This window comes from Urocitellus parryii, chromosome 5 (assembly GCF_045843805.1).
Source record: "Urocitellus parryii isolate mUroPar1 chromosome 5, mUroPar1.hap1, whole genome shotgun sequence".
In the NCBI taxonomy this organism is placed as follows: domain Eukaryota; kingdom Metazoa; phylum Chordata; class Mammalia; order Rodentia; family Sciuridae; genus Urocitellus; species Urocitellus parryii.
In genome coordinates, this window is record NC_135535.1 from 63,075,001 (window position 1) to 63,099,537 (window position 24,537).

Here is a 24,537-nt window from a genome sequence, read left to right on the forward strand (position 1 = left end):
GTATTGTTTTAGCAAAGACACAGACCAAAGCAATATTAAACCTTTTTTTTTTCCCATTTACCAATTTATGAAAACCCACATAATGTTTAAATATATTACCTTATGGAACTTAATAAGTAAAGAGTACTTGATTTTATATTTAGTGGTTGATATTTTAACACTTTAGCTTGGTAATTAATCAGATGTCTGTAAAAACCAAGATCTTAGACAAATGTAGTAAACAGAACTAGCCATCTCTTTCTTGTTGAAGAAAAATCCTTCTACAGGATACCATGATGGTCCCATTGATATACTTAATAACTCGTCTTTAAAAAGCCATGGGCCACATTTTTGTATTATATCAACATATGTCCTAGCTGTTCTTGGTCTTACTGGGGTGCCTCCTTTCTCTAACAATTTGTCTTCCTCAGAGGCGAACAAATTCAAACCTTGAGTCAACCATTTTCCCCAGTTTGCCTGAGAAAGTTCTAGGAACAGGCAACTTGAAATAAAAACAAAATAAATCACAACAAGAACACATTGTTTTTTGAAATGGTCACCCATTTTTTTTTGCTCTCCTTCAGGAGCGAGCAAATTCACTTACCCCCAAGCTTCAGACATCCCCGTACGGGCCACCAAATGCCGAAGCCAAGTGCCAATGACTCGGCTTGGCACAGAATCACGAGCCACCACACAGCTTTGTAGGTTCAAACAGCAATTCTTTATTCCGGATCTCACACCAGCCTCCACACACGTTCAGGGGCAGTCTCGTTCTCCCGCACACTTCACCTACTCCACGAGGCTTTTTCCAAAAATCCCATTTGAATCTCACGAGAACTCAACGGGAACAAGCAACAGGAACACCCTAATCCCAGCAGCAATAATCTTCAACCTCAACTTCCCTAAAACCCATATTCTTAAACCGGGAAACGCCTTAAACCGGGAACACCCTAAGCCCAAGGACCGGGATACTTCCTCAAACCTGCAGGATACTTCCTCAAACCTGGATCCACCCTCGATCACCTTGAGCAGGGTCATCTTTCTCAAACACACAAGCAAGGTCGCAGCAAATTTCCAAGGCAAGTCCATTTAACATGGGGTACACTGGCAAGGATTACGATGCGTCAATACCTACTTGGTAATGGCCCTCAGCAAGAATTGATATAAGTTTGCCTTTATTATTTATCGTACTACCAACAAAAAATATTCCTACAGGAGTATTTTGGCAGGAAGGTCCATTATTGTGGATACATTTATCTTACTCTCCTAACACTATTCTTACTAGGTATCCTGAGGCTGTAGGACAATTAATACTCAAAGGAATAAAAGCAGCAAAGGGAGTGTTTGGAATTTCTCCCAATAAAATTATTACTCCATATACTATGGAGCAAATTGATGAGTTAGCTAATGAGTTAAATACATGGGCAATAATCATGTGTAAATCAAATGTTTCATTTGATAATCATTTACCATCTAATCCTTTGTTGTCTTTTTGGTCTAAGCATCCTGTAGTTTTTCCTAAAATGACAAGAAAAACACCTATCGTGAATGCTCCAAATATATTCACTGATGGGTCTAATAATGGTACAGCTGCAGTAGTTACCCCTGATCAAACTTTTACATTTTTAGTTCCCAAACAATCAGCTCAAAAGGTAGAGCTTAATGCAGTTTTACAAGCTTTCCTGATGTTCAAAGATTCTGTATTTAATTTATTTTCTGATAGTCAGTATATAGTTAACGCTATTATATCCCTTGAAGATGCTGGTAGGATTTCCCCTTCCTCTACTGTTTTCTCTTTGTTTTCCACTATACAAAGTCTAATCTGGGATAGAAAAGATCCATTCTTTATAGGACATATCAGGGCACATACAGGATTGCCTGGAGCCCTTAGTTTGGGCAATGATTTAGCAGATAAAACTACACATGATATACATATTTTTTCTACTGTAGAAGAAGCTACAAATTTTCATAAAAGGTTTCATGTTAATGCTAATACTTTACAAAAGCGTTTTAAAATAACTAAGGAACAAGCCAGGCATATAATAAAACAATGTCAAAATTGTGTGACCTTTTTACCACAAGTTAATCTTGGAGTCAATCCTAGAGGACTGATACCTAACCATATTTGGCAGATGGACGTCACACACTTGCCAGAATTTGGAAAATTAAAATATTTACATGTTACAGTTGATACTTCTTCCGGATTTTTGATGGGCTCCCTTCATGCCGGAGAAAAAACTAAAGATGTTATAGCTCATTGCTTACAAAATTTTGCCACTGTGGGTGTTCCTAAACAGTTAAAAACTGATAATGGTCCTGGTTACACTTCTAACTCTTTTAAACAATTTTGCTCATCCTTTGGTATTACTCATATAACAGGAATCCCATACAACCCACAGGGACAAGGCATAGTTGAAAGAGCTCATCAAACTATTAAAACGTACTTATTAAAGCAAAAAGAGGGAATTGGAAAGGGGTATATATCCCCCAAAGATAAACTTAAAATAACCCTTTTTACTCTAAACTTTCTAAATTTGGATTCATCAGGACTTAGTGCTGCGGAAAGACATATGTATCCGAAAAATGTACATAAGCCTAAGGTACTTTGGAAAGATATTCTAACAGGACAATGGAAAGGTCCCGACCCAGTTATTGTCTGGAGTCGGGGTTCCGTTTGTGTGTTCCCACAGGGAGAACAGCAGCCGATTTGGATTCCAGAGAGGTTAACCAAAACAATTTCTACAGAAAAAGAAGATGATTTGACTGAAATCCATAACAGCTGATATCCAGAGCTCCAGCTTGGCTATTCTTACATCTGCGACAGTGATTAACCACGGTGCTTTTTTTCAATATCTATTTTATTATTGCATTTTTCCCACATCATAAAGTTCTATTTTATTTTTTGAGCTCATACAAACCTAGGTTAATGTTTTTTCTGATCAGTTTTGTTTTTTGACTGTGTTTTATTTTTTGACTGTGGAGTTTTAAACATTGCAATGGAGATTTCACTTAGGTATAGCTACAAGGCCTTTACTTATTATTGTCTTATGTGTTGTATGTTATGTGTGTACTGTTTTGTGTTGCATGTCAGTATGTGTGTATGTCCATATTTTTATTTGAGGAGCGCTCATGAAAAAATGGATCCGAATTTTTTTTTTTTTATTCACGTGATTTAAGTGGTTTAATCTAAAATTAGGTAAACAGCTGTTAATGATTGTTTTCAAAGGTGGTTAACAGATCTGTTTGCTTGCTATTGTTTTTAAAAGTGATTAACAGATCTGTTTGTTTACTTTCACTTTTCCTTTTCATTATATTTAATAATTCTGTTCAGGATAATGTCTCTTTAACATCATTGCCAGAATTCCCATCTCCATCCCAGTGCCTGTGAAGACTAAGAAACCAAACTACAGCTTCTATGATCACAGTAAACTGTATAAACTGATGCATCAATGAATATAACTCAACAAGTAATGCTCAATCAAGGACTTGATTTACTTTGGGAGGAAATGGACATATTGATAGACTCTTCCACTTTGAACTGCCTGCAGACTTGCCTGGACTATATATCAGTTGCTTGCATTGTGAACTATCGTCTTGGTGCAGCGAATTGTGGTACTGCTGGCATATTTTTGCTGATGGTGTCACCAGTGATGCAATTTCCTTGCCAGCGCACCCCATGTTAATTGTGGTAACACTGGCATCTTTGCTGATGGTGTCACCAGTGACGCAATTTTTCCAAAGGAGCCGTCAATTGGCTTGGTGTCTTGGCATTTCTGTGTCTTCCTCCCTTCTACTAGTGATGGTCTAAAATTTGGGGGCCAACAGAGGTGAGGCAAGAACCTCACCCCCCCACTGGTGCTTAGGCCTATCCACAAGCATGGCTGAATGCTGGACCGGTAGTCAGTGACGGGTTGATCTGGTTGCAGTGGATTCAACCTAAGACAGGAAGTTGACGCCCAAAGGTCAGCTCTCCCATGACGGGTAAGAACCACATGTTGAATTGGACAACCTACCAGGCACGGTCCTAAGCCACATTGCTTGTTGTTTAATTAATCAAAGGGGGGAGATGCTGAGGGCCATTACCAAGTAGGTATTGACGCATCGTAATCCCTTGCCAGTGTACCCCATGTTAAATGGACTTGCCTTGGAAATTTGCTGCGACCTTGCTTGTGTGTTTGAGAAAGATGACCCTGCTCAAGGTGATCGAGGGTGGATCCAGGTTTGAGGAAGTATCCTGCAGGTTTGAGGAAGTATCCCGGTCCTTGGGCTTAGGGTGTTCCCGGTTTAAGGCGGTTTCCCGGTTTAAGAATATGGGTTTTAGGGAAGTTGAGGTTGAAGATTATTGCTGCTGGGATTAGGGTGTTCCTGTTGCTTGTTCCCGTTGAGTTCTCGTGAGATTCAAATGGGATTTTGGAAAAAGCCTCGTGGAGTAGGTGAAGTGTGCGGCAGAACGAGACTGCCCTGAACGTGTGTGGAGGGCTATGTGAGATCCGGAATAAAGAATTGCGTTTTGAACCTACAGAGCTGTGTGGTGGCTCGTGATTCTGTGCCAAGCCGAGTCATTGGCACTTGGCTTCGGCACCTTTGCATCTTTTGATTCACAGTCTTGCTGTGTTGTCCAGGCTGGCCTCAACATGTGATCATCCTGCTTCATCCTCCAAAGTTGCTGAGATTACAGATATGCATCACCACGCCTGTCCCTCTAATTTTTTGTTGTTGTTGTTTATTTGCACCTGGAATTGAATCCAGGGGGATTTTATCATTGAGCTATGTCCCCAAACCTTTATATGTTGAGACAGGGTCTCACTAAATTGCTTACAGTTTTGTTAAATTGCCAAGGCTGGTCTTAAATTTGCAATCCTCCCAACTCAGCCTCTGGGATTACAGGCATATGTCACCAAACCCAGCACTCCCATGTGTTTTGTTTTATTTTTGTTTTTAATTTTTTTTGTTTTGTTTTAGTAGTCAATGGACCTTTATTTTATTTCTTTATATGCAGTGCTGGTGCTGAGAGTCAAACCCAGTGCCTCACAACATGCTTGCCAAGCACTCTACCACTGAGCCACAACCCAGCCTACTACCATATGTTTTTAGATGAATTTTATTTTTATAATCATCTTAGATTTTCAGAAAAATTATGACAATAGTACAGAGAGTTTCCATACAATTCCCCTATTATAAACATCTTACAGGAGTAAAGATATGTTTGCTAGAAATTTAGTAAACCAGTTTCATGCATCTGTTGTGCCAGTGAGTATATGGGGTGGTGCTGGAGATTGAACCCAGGACTTCACACATGCTAAGTACACACTCTACCACTAAGATACACCCAAGCCCCAATGAATCAATATTGATTTATTAATGAAAGTCCATGCTTTATTCAGATTTATTTAGTTTTGGCTCCATTTCCGTGTTCCAGAACAACCCAATCCTAGTGTATCAGGACCAGCCTCAATGTACAGTTGGGTGCCCACAATTTGGATCATGGGACATGTCTATGAGCTTTATAATAGAAGTGACTCATTCCAGCTGGAGTACCTGACTTATCTTAAGCTAATATCAAAGAGTCAGACATATTCCCAGAGCCAGGATCAGGTTGTAAAGTTCCACATACCACACTAATAGTTCTATTTATAGTGTGCTTGAAAACTATGCAGGAGGCTAGGCTAGTGGTGCAGGCCTGTAAGCCCAGAGACTCTGGAAACTGAGGTAGGAGGATCACAACTTCAAACCCAACCTCAGCAATTTAGCAAGGCCCTAAGCAATTCAGCAAGATCCTGTCTCAAAAAATGGCTAGGGATGTAGCACAGTGGTAAAATGCCCCTTGGTTCAATCCCCAGTACCAAACCAAAAAAAAAAAAAAACTATGCAGGAAAAACCAGGTAGAACCAGGCATGGTGGCACATGCCTGTAATCCCAACAGTTTGGAGGCTGAGGCAGGAGGGTCTGGAGTTCAAAGCCAGCCTCAGCAATTTAGCAAGGCCCTAAGCAACTCAGTGAGACCCTATCTGTAAATAAAATATTTAAAAAGGGCTGGGGATGTGACTCAGTGGTTAAGCACCCCTTGGTTCAATCCCTTGTACCAAAAGAAAAAAACAAAACAAAACAAATTATCTAGAATTACACTGAGGCAGTCATAGTAGTTATAGCTCAAAACGTCAGCAGTCATGTCAAGCTGAATCATACAATCATTTTGTTAATCAGTTGTAATAGTTTCTCAGATTTTTTTTTTTAAAGAGAGAGTGAGAGAGAGGGGGGGACAGAGAGAGAGAATTTTAATATTTATTTATTTTTTCTTAGTTCTCGGCGGACACAACATCTTCGTTTGTATGTGGTGCTGAGGATCCAACCTGGGCCGCACGCACACTAGGCGAGTGTGCTACCGCTTGAGCCACATCCCCAGCCCCATCAGATTTTTTGTATTTGATGACCTTGATGGTTTGAGTACCTGGTCAAGTATTTTGTAAAATGTCAATTGGAACTTGTCTGTTTCTCTTGTGATCATAGGTGGATTTGTTTATCTAACATAGTCTATGCTCATCAACAGGTTTGTACATTCCTTTGTACATTCATTTCTCATAATTTACAGGGTTTTCATAAAGATGATTTTTTTTTTTTTTTGAGACAGGTTCTCATTATATTGCTTAGGTTGGCCAAGAACTTCTAGATTCAAGCATTCTCCTGCCTCAGCCTCCCAAGTAGCTAGGATTACAGATGTTTTTGCCACTGCACCCAGCTTTTAAGAGCCCCTTCCCCCTCCCCCTACTGGGGATTAAACCCAGGGGCTTTAACCACTGAGCCATAAACTCAGCTCTATTTTACATTTAATTTAGAGACCAGGATCTTACTGAGTTGCTTAGGTAGTTGCTAAATTGCTGAAGTTGGTTTTCAACTTGCAATCTTCCTGCCTCAGCCTCCTGAGCCACTGGGATTATAGATAAGCAAGTGCCACCACTCCCTGTAAAACATTTTTAATGACTTGCTTTGGTTTTTTTATTGTTGTTTTGTTTATTTTTATTTATTTATTCATTCATTTATTTTTCAGCACTGGAGACTGAACCCAGAAGCACTGTAGCACTGAGTCACATCCCCAGTCCTATGTAATTTTTTTTTTTTAATTTTGGGCAGGGTCTTACTAAATTGCTGAGGCTGGCCTCAAATTTATGATCCTTTTGCCTCAAACTTCTGAGTCACTGGGATTATCGAAGTGACTAAGAAGTGACTCACACCTGGCTCCCTTGCTTTGTTATCTAAAAGTTGTGTGACCTATGTGATCTTAAACACATTTCTGAACTTCTTGAGCCCTTGGTCTTCTCCCCTGTAAATGGTGTTAGCAGAATTATAATGGAAAATTAAAGTGGACTGTTAAGCAAAGGCAAGATGTAGTGTACATTATGTTTAAAGATTATCCAGAAAGTGGTGTTCAGCTTAGGTTGAAGTGGGAAAATAGGTACAAAAATAAATAAATAAATAAATAAATAAAAGAAGAACTTCTTATCAGGGCTCACAAAACATTACCTGCTATTCTTTGCATCCCTTCCCTTGTCTCCCCACCATGCATCTTACATTTTTGCTATCCAAATTACCTGTGTTCTCTTTGTATACTGTATGCTACTACCCCTTACGGAGGCCAGGAATGCCCTATTGCCCCATGTTCTTGGGAAACTCCTGCTCAAGCAAGACCCAACTTGAGCATACCATGCTCTATGAAGTTCCCTGCTTAAGGCTTCCCTATTACTCCACCACCCTGTACAGAGCCTACAATATGAGCTGCAGGCTACTGAGCACCTTCAGGTACAGTGACCTCATTGTGTTCACTCTTCTTTCCCCAGTGCCCAGAAGGAGATCCATCACTTATCTATCTATCTATCTATCTATCTATCTATTCATTCATTCATTTGGCACTGGGAATTGAACCCATGGTGCTTTAACACTGAACTACATTCACAGCCCTTTATCTTTTTTTATTTTTTTTGGTATTAGGAATTGAACCCAGGGGAACTTAACCACTGAGTTACATCTCTAGCCCTTATTTGCAATCCTCCTGCCTCAGTCTTCTGAGTTGCTGGATTATAGGTGTATACCACAGTACTCAGTGAGATACCACCATTAAAAAAAAAAAAAAAAAAAAAAAAAAAAAAAAAAAAAAAAAAAAAGTTCTAGTGGAGAAAGGAGAGAGAAGGGAGGGCCCAGGGTCACATGAAAGGTGGAAGGCCAAGGATAAAAATCTGGAAAGCTCGCTTTATTCTTTTTCCTGTGCACATCTACCACTATTCACTGGTCAGAACTGCTGTGAACCAGATGCCACAGAATAATCCCAGATTCAGCAAGTGGGAAAGGTAGTCATGAGGCAGCCCAAACAGGCACATGATCACATTTATGTTTACATGAACATAGATTCCACATAAACTGCTCATTTACACATGAGAACTAAGATAAAACTAAGGATTCCTGGAATCAAGGCCTTAATGAATACTGAAGTGACAGGCCCTCAGCTGAGGCCACAGGGGAGAATAGCAGGGGTAGGAGTGGAGGTACAGTCTTCTGGGCAGAGAGGTAGGCAGCTGTGTGTATAATTCTCTTGGTTGGGGTAGTCCTCCTGAGGATGGGCCAGGACAGCCAGGCGCTGCTGTACACACTCAGCTGTCAGTCGTGCTTCTGGATCAGCATCCCAGCAGTCTTCCAAGAGCTCCCTCAGTCCACCAGGGTCCTCGGAGGAATGACGGGGGAAGCAGGCTTGACCCTGGGATCTTGAGTAGACCCCAAGGTTAAAAGGCATCTTCCATCTTCAATGTCTACTACTCCTGTTTTTGTCTGTGTTTTGTTGTTGTTTCACTGGGCACTTTACCACTGAACTACACCCCCAGCCCTTTTTATATATTTATTTATTTTGAGACAGGGTCTCACTAAATTGCCAAGGTGGTCCTCAAACTTGTAACCCTTCTGCCTTAGCCTTCTAAGTTGCTAGGATTACAGGAGTGCACCACTGCACCAGCCACTCCTATTTTCTGTTTCTTTCCTTTCCTTTCCTTTTTTTTTTTTTTTTTTTTTGCAGTGCTAGGTATTGAACCCAGGGTTTTGAACATGCTAAGCATGTGATCTATTACTGAGCTACCTAGAACTGACTTTTATTGGGTTGCATCAGAAATACAGATGTATGAGACACAACAAGAAGTTACTGGTTAGATTTTGGGTTCCAACATACCAGGGGAGGCACCTTCTTGGAAGCAGAGCCCAGAAAAGAAGCAAAGTCAGGGATGGTCTGCTGAAATGAGGAACAGGGCTAATTGATGGTGGAGAGTACAGAGAGACTTGAGCAGGAAAGTTGTGGATGGAATGGGGTGTATGAGACTTAGGGTGAAAGAGGGTCAACTGAGGACCTCTTTAGTTTTTCTAGTCTCAGAGGAACATGAACCAGGGAGTGGTGAGAGATGAGAGGAGACAGGAATAGATAGACTGGTCCTGGAAGAGAAGTCCTTGAAGCCCATACCCAGTCCCCAGCTGGCTAGAAGTGGCCTCTTACTGTAACAAAGGATATCCAGGTAGATGGGATATAAGGGCGCCTCCTCTCCTCTACTACCAAGGCCCATAGCTCACAGGTGGTGGGAGTGCTGCCCAGTTCTGCCTCATAGGCCAGTTGGAAAGGTGATGGTCTGCCATCTGGGGGAAGGTACAAGGAATAGATGTAAGCTTTCCCTGAGGTGCCTCCCATGTAGTGAAGGCAGGGAAAGAAGGTCACAGCTTTCTGGAACCAAGTCAGTAAGCCTAGAAGGGGTGAGTGGGGCACCAGGAGTAAGAAATTTACCAGAAAAAAAAAAAAAAAAAAAAAGAAATTTACCAGAGCTCAAATCGGGGCAGCGGCTCATGATCTCCCATAGAAGCAGAGCCAGAGAGTAAACATCTGCTCGCCGAAGGGCTGTGCCCCAGTCCTGGAGGTCCAGAGTCTTGTCCAAGAGTTCTGGTGCCATGTACCTTTGGGTGCCAGCCTGGAGAGCAAGGTGTGGAGGGCCAAGAATCATCTCTGTGGCAACCCTCATTGCATCCCTAATTCATGCAACATAATGCCCCCCACCATAGACTCAGCAATGTCCCTACCACTTCAGGCACTGCTGCATAGCACTACTGCCATAGTGATAGTCACAATGCTACCACCATCATCCTGTCTATTACCCTTACCCATAGTACTCACCTCCATGATGGTAGCTGGGCCTTGGGATTGAGAAGGATCCCAGGCAGGGGACCCACTGAAACCAGGGAGCGCCAAGGCTAGGCCTAGATCTCCAATTGCACATGACCTGTCTTCCCGAATGAGCACATTCTGGCTGCTCAGATCTCGGTGGGCAATACCTGGTTTATACTGGCCTGTGAGAAAATCCAAGGTTGAAGAGATATAGGTCTTCCTCACTCTTTTGACCCAATCTTTCCCTTCCAAGCTAAGGGAAAATTGAACACAGTAGTAGTGTGGTTCCTGACTCCCTTGGCAGCCGGTTCACCCACCATCCTGCCAGCGTTCCTCATGCAGAAATGCCAGGCCCTGGGCCAGGGAGAGTGCCATCCGCAAGGAACTTCCCCAGTCACTGGTGTGCTGGGTCAAGTAGTGGCACAGAGAGCCCTGAGGAAAAGCAGAGAGAAGAGGGGTAACTGATAAATCCCAGAGAGTAGGGATCAGTTGACAGATCTCTTTCCAAACCTGCCCTGCAGACAGACACCCTGACAGGTCCAGACCAAGACAACAACAGGCAGTGGAGGAGTAAGAATGAGCATCAGTGAGATTGATGCGAAAAATAGTAACTCCAGTAGTTGGGACTGTAGTTCAGTGGCAGAGCGCTTGCTTTGCATGTGTGAGGCACTGGGTTCTATCCTCAGCACCACATAAAAATAAACAAATAAAATAAAGGCATTCTGTCCATCCACAACTACAGAGAAGGAAGGAAGGAAGGAAGGAAGGAAGGAAGGAAGGAAGGAAGGAAGGAAGGAAGGAAGGAAGGGACTTCAAGTCAATATAACTGAGTGCATATTGTGGCCCAGGCCATGTGCACTGGCCTCTGAAATCTTCATGATGACCTTACAAGGGAAGTATTCTGATCACCTCTATTTTACAGAGGAAGAGCTTAGAGGAAGTTAAATAAACTTGCTTAAGGTCAGTTGGTGAGAGACAAGTGGGGCACAGATCCAAGCAGTCTGACTCACGAATCACCCACTATTAACCACCACCTTATGCCAACTCAGAGAACTTGAAACAAAGAGAAGAGGAAGGTCTCTGTAGACATGGATAGGTAGACCTGGTGGATAGGAGTAGCAGATAAGGAACTGGAGGCAAAGGAGCAATGGAGCCCCCCATTCAACAAACATTTTTGAGTACCTTTGGTATACCAGCAACTGTATTGAGACACCAAGGTAGCTCAGGGACAGGTGAGACATAATGATAACATATAAGCATAGAATGCAATAAATACCACAATGGGGGAAAAAAAGTGCCATAGATGTGAAGCAAAAACCACTAACTGTCTATGGGAAGTCAGACACAGTTAAAGGAACAAAAAGTGATTTTTGAGCAGGGTCAGGAGGAATATGGTCAAAGGGGGGACTTTCCAGAATTCAAGATCTCAGAAATAGAGGAGCTGTAGGGGCTGATAAAATCCAGGAAAGGACTACTGCATTTGGGCACTGAAACAGGTTGAAGAGGTTGAACACAAGAGGAAAAGGATGGGTCATGGAGCTCTTACACACAGGTGGAAGAGTCCTGCTGTTGGGGTGAACAGGAGAAAAGCAACTCTAGAGTCACACCAATCCTGGGAAAATGACTTTCTTTCCTGAGCCTCTGTGGATAGTAATTCCTACCTCATAGTATGTGAATATTAAGTATGAAAATGTGTCTAAAGTGCTTAATACAATGCCTATTAGATGGGAAATGCTATAGAAACCAAAAAAACAATCCCAACCTTTAGTAAACTGACAAGGCCCAGTGTCTCTGGCCTCTGCCTACTTCCCCCTCTTTATCCTGCAACTCATTGTTCTCCACCTCAGGGCCCTCCCTTTTAGATTTTAGTACATTTGACATATGACACTTATACCTCCAGTCTTTTTATCCACCCCCATCCCCACCATACTGGGGATTGAACCCAGGGGCACTTTACCACTTTGCTATAGCCCCAGCCCTTTTTATTTTTTATTTTAAGACAGGGTCTTGCTAAATCACCCAGGCTGGCCTCCAATTTGTGATCCCCCTGCCTCAGCTTCCCAACTGGCTAGGATTACAAGTTTTTGCCACTGTATTGGGTGAGCTATTTCTTTAACAATGGTTTTCTTTTTTTTTTTTTTTTTAAAGAGAGAGAGAGAGAGAGAGAGAGAGAGAGAGAGAATTTTAATACAACATCTTTGTTTGTATGTGGTGCTGAGGATCGAACCTGGGCCGCACGCATGCCAGGCGAGCGTGCTACCACTTGAGCCACATCCCCAGCCCAACAATGGTTTTCTTCAAGGTTGGGAATATTAACTGTTTGGTTTCTCCCTTCCCTTATCTATATTTTAAGGGTTAAAAATATTAACATGAGCCAGGTGGGTGGTATACACCTGCAGTCCCAGCTACTTGGGCATTGAGACAGGAAAATCACTGTGCCCAAGAGTTCAGGGCCAGGCTGGGGAACATAGGGAGAGAGCCCATCTCAAAAAAAAAAAAAAAAAAAGTGTGCATTACTTGTGTAATAAAAAAGAAAAAGACAAGCCACACATGGTGGTGTATGACTGTAATCCCAGGGAAGGCTGAGGCAGGAGGATCGCAAGTTTGAGGCAAGCCTCTTCAATTTAGCAAGACCCTAAGCAACTTAATGAGATCCTGTCTCAAAATAAAAAAATAAAAAGATTTGGGGATATAGCTCAGTGGTAAAGTACTGTTCAATCCCCAGTTTAAAAAAAAAAAATTGCTTTAAGGAAGAGAAAATCTAAAGCAGAAGAATAAGTGTATATAGCCAGCCCCCTGCCATGCAATCTCCCCCAACTCCACACACACACACACACACACACACACACACACACACATACTCCTTAGTCCTCACCTTGGGATGCAATTCCAGTATCAGCAGGGGCCCAGAGGGCAGGGAGCCAGGGCCCCCCTGGCCAGCAGTAATAAAGCGGACAATGTGGTCATGCTGTAGGCCTGGCAGCTCATACACTGCTCTTTCGGCTCGGAACTGGGCCACAGCCCTTGGAGGGAAGGCCTTGATGGCTACCAGCTCGCCTTGCAGCCTCCCGGCCCACATCACTGCGTGACTTCCTTCTTGGATTACCTAGTGGGAACACTGTGCTGGGTGCAGGCCTCCGAACTAACACCAGGGCCAGATTTTCTCCCCAGTACAACCTCCAGGAATGCCCAGAGGAGCCCTTCCTCCCTCCAGGGGGCACCTGGGAGAAGCACAGCTCTGGCAGCTCCGGCAGCTCCTCACTCCAGTCCCTGCCTGAGTTTGGCTCTGGCTGTGGCCCACCTTGCACTCTGTAGGCTTTTCGCTGTAGCAGGGCTGGTTGCAGAGAAGAACCTGAAGGTCAGGGTGTATAGGCATGGGGACAAGGGAAGGGGACTTTGCAGGAAGGAGGTGTCTGTGGAGGTCATGAAAGACAGTGTATAGAGATCTCAGGAATGTGGGGTCAGTGGTGACAAGAGACTCAGAGCTTGAGGGCAGTATCTTGGTCATAAGGGAGAGATGGGGCAAATTAGTACCCAAGATGATGCTGCTCAGTAGAAGCAGGAGGAGGAGAAGCAGCCCCAACAGCACCAATGCCATCCAGATGGACTCGCCTGGTCATTAAGGCAAGAACAGAGGTGGGTGAACATTGCCCCAAACTGCTCTCTGCACCTCTCCCCTGCTCAGAGAGCTTGCTTCTCAACCCACCCCCATCCTAGTCACAAGCCCCCTTATCTCTCTGTCACCAGGGCAACCAGCTTCCCAAGGCCAGGAGGAGGAAAGCTTAGGGAGGGGGTAGGGTGAGAACTAGACCTGGTTCTACCTCTCCTCCTTACCTGGGCCTCAGGATGGGGCTCTAGCCAGTAATTACCTGGGGTAGCCTGGGTACCTTGGGGGCCAGGAACCCCCAGGTTCCCTGGAGAAGGCAGATGGCTGTAATTGGCATTGCAAAAGTCAGTGCCACAGGAGCAGGTGAAGAGAGTGGAGCCAGGGCTGGGATGGGCTCGGGGACTCAGGTCACAGTGGAGGGATTCACAGCCTGGCTCATCACTGTCTCGGCATCCTGATGGGGTAGGATTAGGGAAAGAGTAGAATAGAAGGAACAAGGGAGAGGACAAAATGGGGTCTGGAATCAGAAAGGATAACTCCCTTCTCTGCAAGAAGCATCCTTCTATCTCACATAGGCTTTTCTTTTCCTCCACACATTTCCATCTCTCCCCTTCTCCCCCAGGACATTCCTGTCTCCCACCCTAACTATCACTTGCCATATACTTTGCCATTCACCTTGCATTTCCACCTGGGCCCGGCCTTGGGTCAGGTTCCAGATCCCAAAGCAGCAGTGACTGTAGAGGCAGCGAATAACCCTGGGAGGCCCTGGTCCTGCATCTAGCAGCTCCCCCAGTGTCTTTGTGCTTCCCCGCACTCCAGGGGCCTCAAAGAACACACAGGTCCTCCTGTTTGGTGGTGCTGAAACCCAGGGTGGGGAAAGGGAAGGATTCAAGAAGGGTGTGAATGTAGGGGCAAAAGGATAGACAAAACATGATTTTCATTTCCCAGGGTCAGCAAAGCCACAGGGGAAACCCAGGTCAGCAGAGGCCTGGAACCTGATGCCACCACAGGGACACATGACTACCCTTCACCCTCACCCATCCAGCCCACTCACCACTCTTCCAAAGTGATGGCTTCTGCTTCAAGAGTCCCTTTTGCTCACTGAGTGGGTGGAAAGATCCTGCCCCTCCCTATAGACACTCACCTTGTACAGCTGTAGGAAGCAATGCCCAAAGTCCCAATCTCCCCAGCATCTTGTTGAAGGATGGCAGCAGCAGGAGGAGGAGAGCATAAGCCAGCACAGCTGCCCCAGAGCAAAGCTCCCTTCAGATACAGGGCACTATGGAGCTTCTAAGCCTTGAGTCCCCAACTCCACCCCCTCTATCCTATCCCAGTCTCGCTGTGGGGGAGAAGGCTGCTGTGGGGGAGAGAGTGGGTATGAGGAAAACAGGGAAAGAAAGGGAGGAGCAGAGAACCAATCTCATATCCTCCTCTCTTTAGCCACCCCCTCTTTTCTCTGAAGAGCAGGAGGAGGGGGATTTGGAGGCCCAGCTGAGAATCCAGTGATACCTAACTACAAATCTCTGCCCTTTGCTGACCTTGGAAGAAGGTGCAGGATCCAGTCAGCCTTTCTCAGGCTAGAAATCAAAGCAAGGTCAAATACCTAGAGCCATTTAGCTTTGCCCAATATCCCCTGTAACTCATGTATTCAGGGCTCAGATCTACAGCTTCCTGGGCAGAGGGAGGCCTCATAACCCATACTAGATTTTACCTCATTTTTCAAACTCAAGGGTCAGAAAGTACATAAAATTTCTCAGAGTTAAAAAAAAAAGACACTGAAAATAGTTACAATGGTTAATTTTTATGTGTATTTTACCATAATAATAAAACAGCTGGGGATATAACTTAGTAGTAGAGCACTTGCCTAGCATATGTGAGGTTGTGGATTCAATCCCCAGCACTACAAAACAAAGAAAGAAACAAAAATCACATGGATTCACACACTGAGCAAATTACCATTATTGAAGCAATTACAACTTTTTATTGAGCACCTACTATGTGCTAGGGTAGTTGGGGCTATGCATTTTACAATCATCTAATTCCCCCACTGAGATGTTTATTATATCTCCACTTTATAGACAAGAAAATTCAGTTTAGGTAAGTTGCCCAAGGTCAGTAGAAAACAGCAGAACTGTGATATGAACCTAGGTAATTCTGACTCAAAAGACCAGGCTCTATTCTTTGTATTATGTAATGCTGCCTGAAAACAAATACAAAATTCAGCAATGAAAAAATTTTTCATTAAATGCATATTTCAAAATTTGAATTTGGATTACTGAAAAAATATCCAGCATTATCTGCCAGCAGACCACTAATTAGAAGGTAGGTAGAATACAGTTCAAACTATCACCACCAGAGGACAGCAGACATAAGACAAAGTCTGCGCTGTGGCAAGAAGGCAGAAAGTAACTTCTCTGATGATTAATAAACACAGTACACCTCCTAAATGTATTAAGTTCTACGAATATAAAATATGAAGGGAGAATATAGGGTATGTAAAGAGCATGTCAGCAGGAGCTGGAAGAAGGTCAATGGCTTGTGTTGCAACAGACAGAAGCCCAACTCCACCAGATTCTTCCCCAAAGTATCCACAGTCATAGGTAATTATTTCCACAACTACAAGCGGCTGGGTCCCATTAGATTTAATCAGAGGGGATTGGTTCCCTATTTTTCAAGCTTTCTGCCCCCTAGTGGCTTCCTGAAAAGCTTGTCAGAATAAACTGGCTAGATGGGAAAGGGTGGGGTGGTGGTAAGTGTCTGAGTACTCTCTGAGCATGCTGAGGCCTTTCAGGAGGGGAGTAAAAGCTCCAATAATTGTGTAATAGAAGCTGGTAGAACAACTAGGACTAGAGACAGCTACTCATCCTTTCTTGGGCCCTTCTAAGAGCCTGTGGGGCTGTGCCAGTGAGGTCCATGAAATGTTGTGCTCAGTTCCAGCTATCTTCCTTCAGCTGCTCCAAGATAAGTCTAAGGTGGGGGTGGGGGTGGGAGTTGAAGATCAAATAACTTCTTTTGTCTGGTATGTCTCAGGAGGCTGTCTCCTCAGAGTGAGAGCAGGGTAAGGTTGAGACAAAAAGGTAGTCTCCTCAGTGAAAGCTTTAAATAACTACTCCTAAGGAAGAAACAATCGGTCAGGTTGATGGGAATTACACCTGCTCCGGGTAGTTAGGTTTTAAGAGTTGAGACAAAAATAAAAAGTGTAATAATCTGCTAGGTGTAGTAACACATGCCTATAAGCCAAATCACTTGGGAGGCTAAGGCAGAAGGATAACAAGTTTGAGGTTAGCCTGGGCAACTTAGTGAGACGCTGTCGAAAAATAAAAATTTATAAACAGAATGTGAATGTAGTTCAGTGGTTGAGTGCTTGCCTAGCATGAGCAAGGCCCTGGGTTCAATCCCTAGTACCACAATTAAAAAATAAAATAAAAGGGCTGGGAACATACTCAGTTGTCAAATCCTTGCTTAGCACTCAGGAGGTCCTACGTTCAATCAACAGTACTGTGGAAAAGAAAAAAAGAGGTGGGATGGTAGTGGTGGCAATAGTCTGTAACTGAGGAATTAGGAAGGTCCTAAAGGACTACCACATAGGAGTCAAGACTTTCTAGATTCCACTTTTTTTTTTTTTTTAAGAGCCATGGAGGTCAAAGACCTCCTGTGGTTTTTTTTTTTTTTTTAAGAGAGAGTGAGGGGGGGAGAGAGAATTTTAATATTTATTTCTTATTTATTTATTTATTAGTTCTCGGCAGACACAACATCTTTGTTGTATGTGGTGCTGAGGACCGAACCCGGGCCGCACGCATGCCAGGCAAGCGCGCTACCGCTTGAGCCACATCCCCAGCCCCTCCACCTAACTTTTTAAAACATATTTTTTTAAGTTTCAGATGGACACAATACCTTTATTTTATTTATTTTTATGTGTTGCTGAGGATGGAACCCAGTGCCTCACATGTGCAAGTGCTCCACAACTGAGCTACAACCCCAGCCTCTACATAATCACTTTCATTAGGGCTCCCTGATTCAAGTCAGCAATGATCCAATAATTTACTTTTTTTTTTTTTTTAGTTGTTGATAGACCTTTATTTTATTTATTTTTATGCGGTGCTGAGAATTGAACCCAGTGCCTCACACATGCTAGGCAAGTGTGCTTCCACTGAGCCACACCCCCAGCCCCCCAATAATTTACCTTTGATCCTACTGACTACAAAGTAAGCTGTTCCTTTATTTAATTCAGCAGGTAGCTATGGATTTCAGTCTAGAAAAGGTTTCTGTTAGGTGCTGGGCCTAATAATTTCAGACAGAAATTATTCCTGCCCTTCAGGAATTCATAGTCTAGAAAGTCAAGCAGCTATATCAATAAGAAGCCAGAAAATTACGTGTCACACTAGAGATATGCCCCAAAACCGTTTACAAGAAGAAAGCTCAAGTAATTATGCCTAAGACATAGAAGATAAAGTAAGAAAGATGCCAAGAGGGTTTCAGAGAAAGGGGCATTTAAATCATCTTAAAGGTCAACAAAGGGGTAGGGGGTATAGCTCAGTTGCTAGAGTGCTTGTCTCACAAGCCCAAGGCCCTGGGTTCATCCCCAGCACCAAAAAAAAAAAAAAAAAAAAAAAAGGTCAACATAATGATTTTAAGAGAGTGGTTGTTTAAAGCAAAGAGCAGGAGTAAAGGGCTGGGGTTGTGACTCAGTGGTAGAGTGCTCGCCTAGCACGTGTGAGGCACTGGGTTTGATCCTTACACCATATAAAAATGAAATAAAGGTATTGTGTCCACCTACAACTAAAAATTTTTTAAATTTTTTTAAAAGGTAGATATATAAACACAAAGCATGCTGGACATGGTGGTGCATCCCTGTAATCCCAGGAGGCTCAGACAGGAAGATCACAAGTTTGAGGCCAGTCTCAGCAACTTTCCAAGACCCTATCTTACAGGGCCAAGGATATAGTTCAGTGGTAAAGTGCCCCAAGTTAGATCCCTAGTGCCAAACATACACAAGCATGTATATTTAGTGACAAGAAAGCAATGAGATTTGAGACAGTAAATCAACATAGAGATATACTGGGACCAGATTGGAAAGGTTTTCAATTTTATAACAAGAAGCTTAGACTTCTACTAAAAGCAAAGGATTTTAGGCAGGGGCCTTGTGGCAATGTGGAAGATGAATGACTGGGGCTTATGGAGATCAGTTATAAGATGTAACCAGTAACCAGAGTGAGCACTGGCTGGGTGCACCGGTGCACACCTGTAATCCCAGTTAGGCAGAATTAAATTCCAGGCCAATCTTGGCAATTTAGTGAGTATTTGTCTCAAGATAAAAAATAAAGGGCTGGGGATGTGGCTCAAGCAGTGGCACTTTTGCCTGGCATGTTGGGGCCCAGGTTCGATCCTCAGCACCACATACAAACAAAGATGTTGTGTCTGCTGAAAACTAAAAAATAAATATTAAAAAAAGATTCTCTCTCTCTCTCTCTAAAAAAAATAAAATAAAAGAGAGCTGGGATTGTAGCAGATACGCAAACAAACATGAAACAACAAAAAACACTATATAGGTAAAATTGACAGGACTAGCAATTAAATGCATATGGGTAGATGAAAGGGAAAACTAAAAGATGATTCTAAAGTTTCAAGCATGAGTAATTAAGGGGCAGGTAATATTGTTAAGGGAGATGCAGAATACAAAGGATTATTTCCCCTTCTAACACACCAAGTTCATCTGCAGGATGTTTAGATAAAATTGTCCAATAAGTAGGTTTTCAGGTCAAGACAAAGTCAGGGCTTGAGATTTGGGAGTTGACAACATGTATGTTAAAACTAAAGAATGGATAAGACTTGGGCTTGGGTTGTGGTTCAGCAGTAGAGCACTCGGGTAGAGCGCTGCACTGCTCTACCGCATGCGAGGCATGCGAGGCCCTGGGTTCATCCTCAGCACCACATGAAAATAAACAAATAAAATAAAGGTTTTGTGTTCAACTACCAAAAAAAAAAAAGTGGATAAGACTCTTTCAATGAGAAAGATAAAGGGGCTGAGGCTGTAGCTCAGTGGCAGAGTGCTGGCATAGCATGTGTGAGGCACTGGTTTCTTAGCACTGCATGAAAATAAACAAATAAAATAAAGGCATGCTGTCCGTACACAACTACAAAAAAAAAAAAAACAAAATAAAAAAGAAAGCACATAAGACAGGAAACATCAACATTTAAGGGACAGAGGCAGAAGTGACTACTAAAGAAACTAAAAAGAATATTCAGACATATTGAAAGAAAATCAAGAACAGTATCAGTGTCACACTCTATGTGACAAAAAGCTTTAAGGTGCAGTAGTCATAAAGAGGCTGATAATTGAAAGATCAGTGGAGCTGCCATCAGGTCCTGATGTTAATGAGAAAGATTCTGGTTAAGTAATTGGTGCTAACAAAGTGGCCTGAGGATGAATAAAGAGGAAAATGAGTGTAAACTGATTTTGCTAACTGAAAAATAAAAGAACTAAATCAGTAGCTGGAAGAATAAGCAGAAGTTTTTCAAAATGGAACATGTATAAGAGGATGACAAAAGGAAACCAAAGGATAGCCTGAAAAGGAGAAAGGTATCATTGAAACAAAGAACAAAAAGTCAAAGAAATGAGGTTGACAGCACAAGTAGCAGGACTAGTCTTGCAAAGGAAAAATAACACTTCTCTACTAGGAAGAGAGAAAAAGGTTAAATTAGTGAAAATACAGATGTTTTTAATGAGAAGGATAGGAAAGGTTGAAGAAATGCTTCCATTTCCTCAATGAACTAAGAGGCAAATCATCTAATATAAATTAGGTCAGGATCCAGAAACTAGCAATCAATAGTGTCTGTCTTACTTGCCAAACTATGAAATCCTTGATGACAGGGACCTCCTTAAGTTTTTTTTTATTAATACTTTTAACCTAACTTAGTACCTCACACATAGTAAAGGATCAATAGATGTTTACTAAATTAATAGATAACACAACTATTATGAGCTCTCATCTAACTAAGGCTGCAAAACCAAACCCATAAATACACACTCCAAAACAGACAAGTAAACCCCCAATAAAGTCAAGTATTAAAATGTCATATAAGGAAAGCAAATGGCTGGATTTACCCATGGTTGAGTGCTGACAAAGACGACACAAATAGTAGAATAAGCAAATTAACTGAGAATCCTGGTAAACAACAGTTTAACAATTGACCAAATATTTGTTAGGTAATATAACAACACATTTCTTAGAAAGTAAAACTAGAGCCTGATGGAAAATTGGGAAAGTTGTCAGAATTTCTAACTTCAATTCAGAAGGGGCCAGAGACCAGATTTAAACAATACAGGGTACAAGAAATGCAAAGTATATCAGGTCTAGATCTTGGTTTCCAAATGACATTCTCCAATACAAGGAACCTTAGAGGATTAGGTGATCAGAAGGCAGGGGCAGGAAAAATACAAGATAAGCCTGAAGCATCTTATGTATCTGAAAGCAATAAAGTGGCAGGCAATGTGGCACACACCTATAATCTCAACAACTCTGTAGGCTGAGGCATGAGAATCCCAAATTCAAAGCCAACCTCAGCAACTTAGTGAGGCCCTGTCTCTAAATAAAATATAAAAAAGGGTTGAGGATGAGGCTTAGTGGTTAAGTGCCCCTGGGTTCAATCCCTGGTACAAAAAAATAAAAAGGAAAGGGAATGTAGCTCAGTGGTAAAACAACCTTCAATTCAATCCCCAGTGCCCCCCCCCCCAAAAAAAGCAATAAAATTAAAAAAAAATTGTTTACAAAAAAATATGATCAACATGAATTCCCAGAGGCCAAAGTTGGGTTAATTGAGAAATTAAGTAATGTAGTATTAAATTATAATCCAAGTATAAGATAAATATACATGAATCCACACTAATATAAATGATGGTCTAATAAAAGAAGATGAAAATTCCTTACAGAATTCCAAATAACAGATACAGATAATGCCCCCTCTGAGGTAAAGCTTAATTTCCACCAACCCATTCAAGTTGGGCTAGTCTTAGTGATTCACTTACTAAGAGTAGGCAGAGAAAAAAGTTAACTTTATCATGCAGAAATCTGGCAAATATTAACATTGGTAATGTTACTTGCATACCATAGACACTATCATTGTGTTATGAGAATGGTATTTTACCTGTGGTATTCATTCAAAAACCATAAACTGGGGCTGGGATTGTGGCTCAGTGATAGAGCACTTGCCTAGCACATGTGAAACACTAGGTTTAATCTCAGTACCACATAAAAAAATAGCTATTGTGTCCATCAACAACTAAAACCAACCAACCAACCCCCATAAGCTAACAATGAGCAAAACATCAGACAAACCCAGATTGGGGGCTACATATAGGCTATCTGGCCAATATTTCTCAAGACAGACCAAGTTATGAAAAACAAGGAAAGACTGTCACAGAGGATACAAAGGATATGTGATAAGTAAATGCAATGTGTTACCCTAGAATGGATCCTGGAATAGAAAGAGGATATCAGTGGAAAAACTAATGAAACCCATAGTAAGAAGTTCAGTTCACATAATGTACCAATGTTAGCGTCTAAGTTTTGACAACATACCATGGTAAAATATCAGGAGGAGGAAAACTGGATAAGGGTAAAACTCTGTACTCCCTTTGCAACTTTTCTATATTTTTTTATTCTTTCCAATATTGAGGATTTAACCCAGGGACATTTTACCACTGAGCTACAACCCCAGTGCTTTTTATTGAGATAGGGTCTCACTAAATTGCTGAGGCTAGCCTGGAACTTGCAATCTTCCTGCCTCAGCCTCCTCAGCTGCTGGGATTATTGGTGTGCACCACGTTCTGTAAACCTAAAATTACCCCTTTCCCAATGAAAAGAAAATTGTTCCAAAATAAAGACCATATTAAAAAAAAAAAAAAAAAAGAGGAGGAGGAAGAGTTGGGGCTGCCCGTTTCTTTTGGCCAGCCTTGTTTTCCTTTTTTGCTTTTTGGAGTACTGGGATCAAACCCAGGACCTGGCACAGGTGTTAGGCAAGAGCTCTACAACTGAACTATACTCCCAGCCCTTAGTTCTCCACTCTTCTGGGAAGTTGTGGAACAGTGACCTGATCATGAAACTTTACCTGGGATTGAAGTAGGGTAAACTTCACTAATTAACACATTCAGGTACACAACTGTTGTATATCTGGAAACATTTGCAGAGTTCAGAATATGAAGTTGTAACCATATTCTCCCCATTCCCCACCCTCTCAATACACCAGAGACATGGCTTTTTTTATTAAAAAAAACTTTTTTTAATTGGTTTACAAAGGAGCTACAGACTACATTGAAACTAATCTTTGTACAAAAGGAGGGGGAAGAGCCCCAAAACACCCAGACAAAAGGTAGGGGAAAAACAAGAAAGAAGATACAAAAGGAGCAGGAAGAAACTGAAAAACAAGAAATTAGCATCATACATACACAAGAGTAGGCTGGAAAAGAGCAAGATGATAGAGCATTAAAAGTATTCACCCACACAGCCCTGGTGATAATTGGTTTGGAATCAACAACGAACACACAGCATGAGATTATTAAGAAGTTTAAAAGGCAACAGTGGTATGGAGACTGGTTATTGCCAGTGTTAAGAGAGAGAAACTTGTTTTAGGCACCAGAGATTGAAGCACCACCCCTCGCCCCAGGATGATGACAGACTTGGGAAGAGGAGCAGGCCCTGGGACAGCTGCCACTGGTGTATAGAATATCAGATATTCTCCTCATATTCTTTTTTCCCTAGACTGTAGGTAAGGGCCATGCATGGGATGCCACTGGGAGAAAGGGATGATCAGAAATATGAATAGCTGCCCCTGTTGACATTTTTCAAGAGCAGTTAGTTACTGGCAAAGCTGGGTAGAGGAAGCCCAATCCTCCTCTGTGGAGAAGGCACAGAGTGATTCCTGAAGGCAAGAAATAGGAAAGCACACACCCAAAAACAGTGCCAGCTGGGAGGTCCCAAGGGGAGGTATCAACAAAGTCCTCACTACCTGCACCCCCAGCCAAACCCGACTTTTTTATTTTTTATACTGAGCTGGGACTTCAGAGAATTAAAGGACAGATCATGGTTAACTAAATGAAGGATAATCCCTTCATTTAGACAAGGAAAGCTGGGCTGTTTGAAGGAGCAAATGGGAAAATACTCCTTTCTTGCAAATGAATGTTGTGGAGAAAATCTTTTTGGGTTTGTTAAAATCAAAGTGGAGAAGGCCTAGGGGAGGAATGAAGCCAGGAACTTCCCTTCTTTTCCTTTCCTGGTCTTCAATCTAAGGCAAGTGATCCAAGTGTGGAAGAGGGAGTATAAATTTAAGCTTAAGGCTGCTTAATGTCTTCCTGGGGGCTGGTATTTACGGAAGGCAGACAAAGAAAAGAAATAGGTCAACCTCAAAGCTGGTCTGCTCATCCTCCTAGGTCTGCACCCCCGGAGTAGAGCCAAGACAGGCACCAGAAAGAACACAGTCTCCCAAACAAAAGTAATAACATGCCCATATTTTATCAGCAGTTCTAAAAAACAATGTTTTCCGGGGTTGGAGAAGTGCCATATCCTCCTCCCTTCCCCCAAAGCTACTGCTGCCACCTTTCATCATTGCACATAAATTACTGGCTCTCTTCTACGGGAAGATGAACTCTTGAGATTTCACATTTCTCCTCCCAACCCCAAGAGGCTACACAGCTTTGGCTAAGGGGAAGGAAAGTTATGCAAAGAGCCCCTTATCATTTGAGGCAGCCAAACTGTCCTCATTTCCTTGGTACCTG

General features: G+C 42.4%; 1 protein-coding gene across 1 annotated transcript; it reads right to left on the reverse strand.

Moving 5' to 3' along the window:
• Window positions 1–8,420: 8,420 nt before the first annotated feature.
• Window positions 8,421–14,694, reverse strand: Amhr2 (anti-Mullerian hormone receptor type 2; the record flags this gene model as incomplete). Its single annotated transcript, XM_026398620.2, is given in 11 exon segments — window positions 8,421–8,482; window positions 8,485–8,689; window positions 9,503–9,639; window positions 9,818–9,965; window positions 10,169–10,341; window positions 10,477–10,591; window positions 13,035–13,265; window positions 13,381–13,493; window positions 13,694–13,771; window positions 14,029–14,220; window positions 14,442–14,694. Coding segments are annotated over 11 exon segments (1,707 nt in total), but the record flags the coding sequence as incomplete, so codon positions are not given.
• Window positions 14,695–24,537: the final 9,843 nt, after the last annotated feature.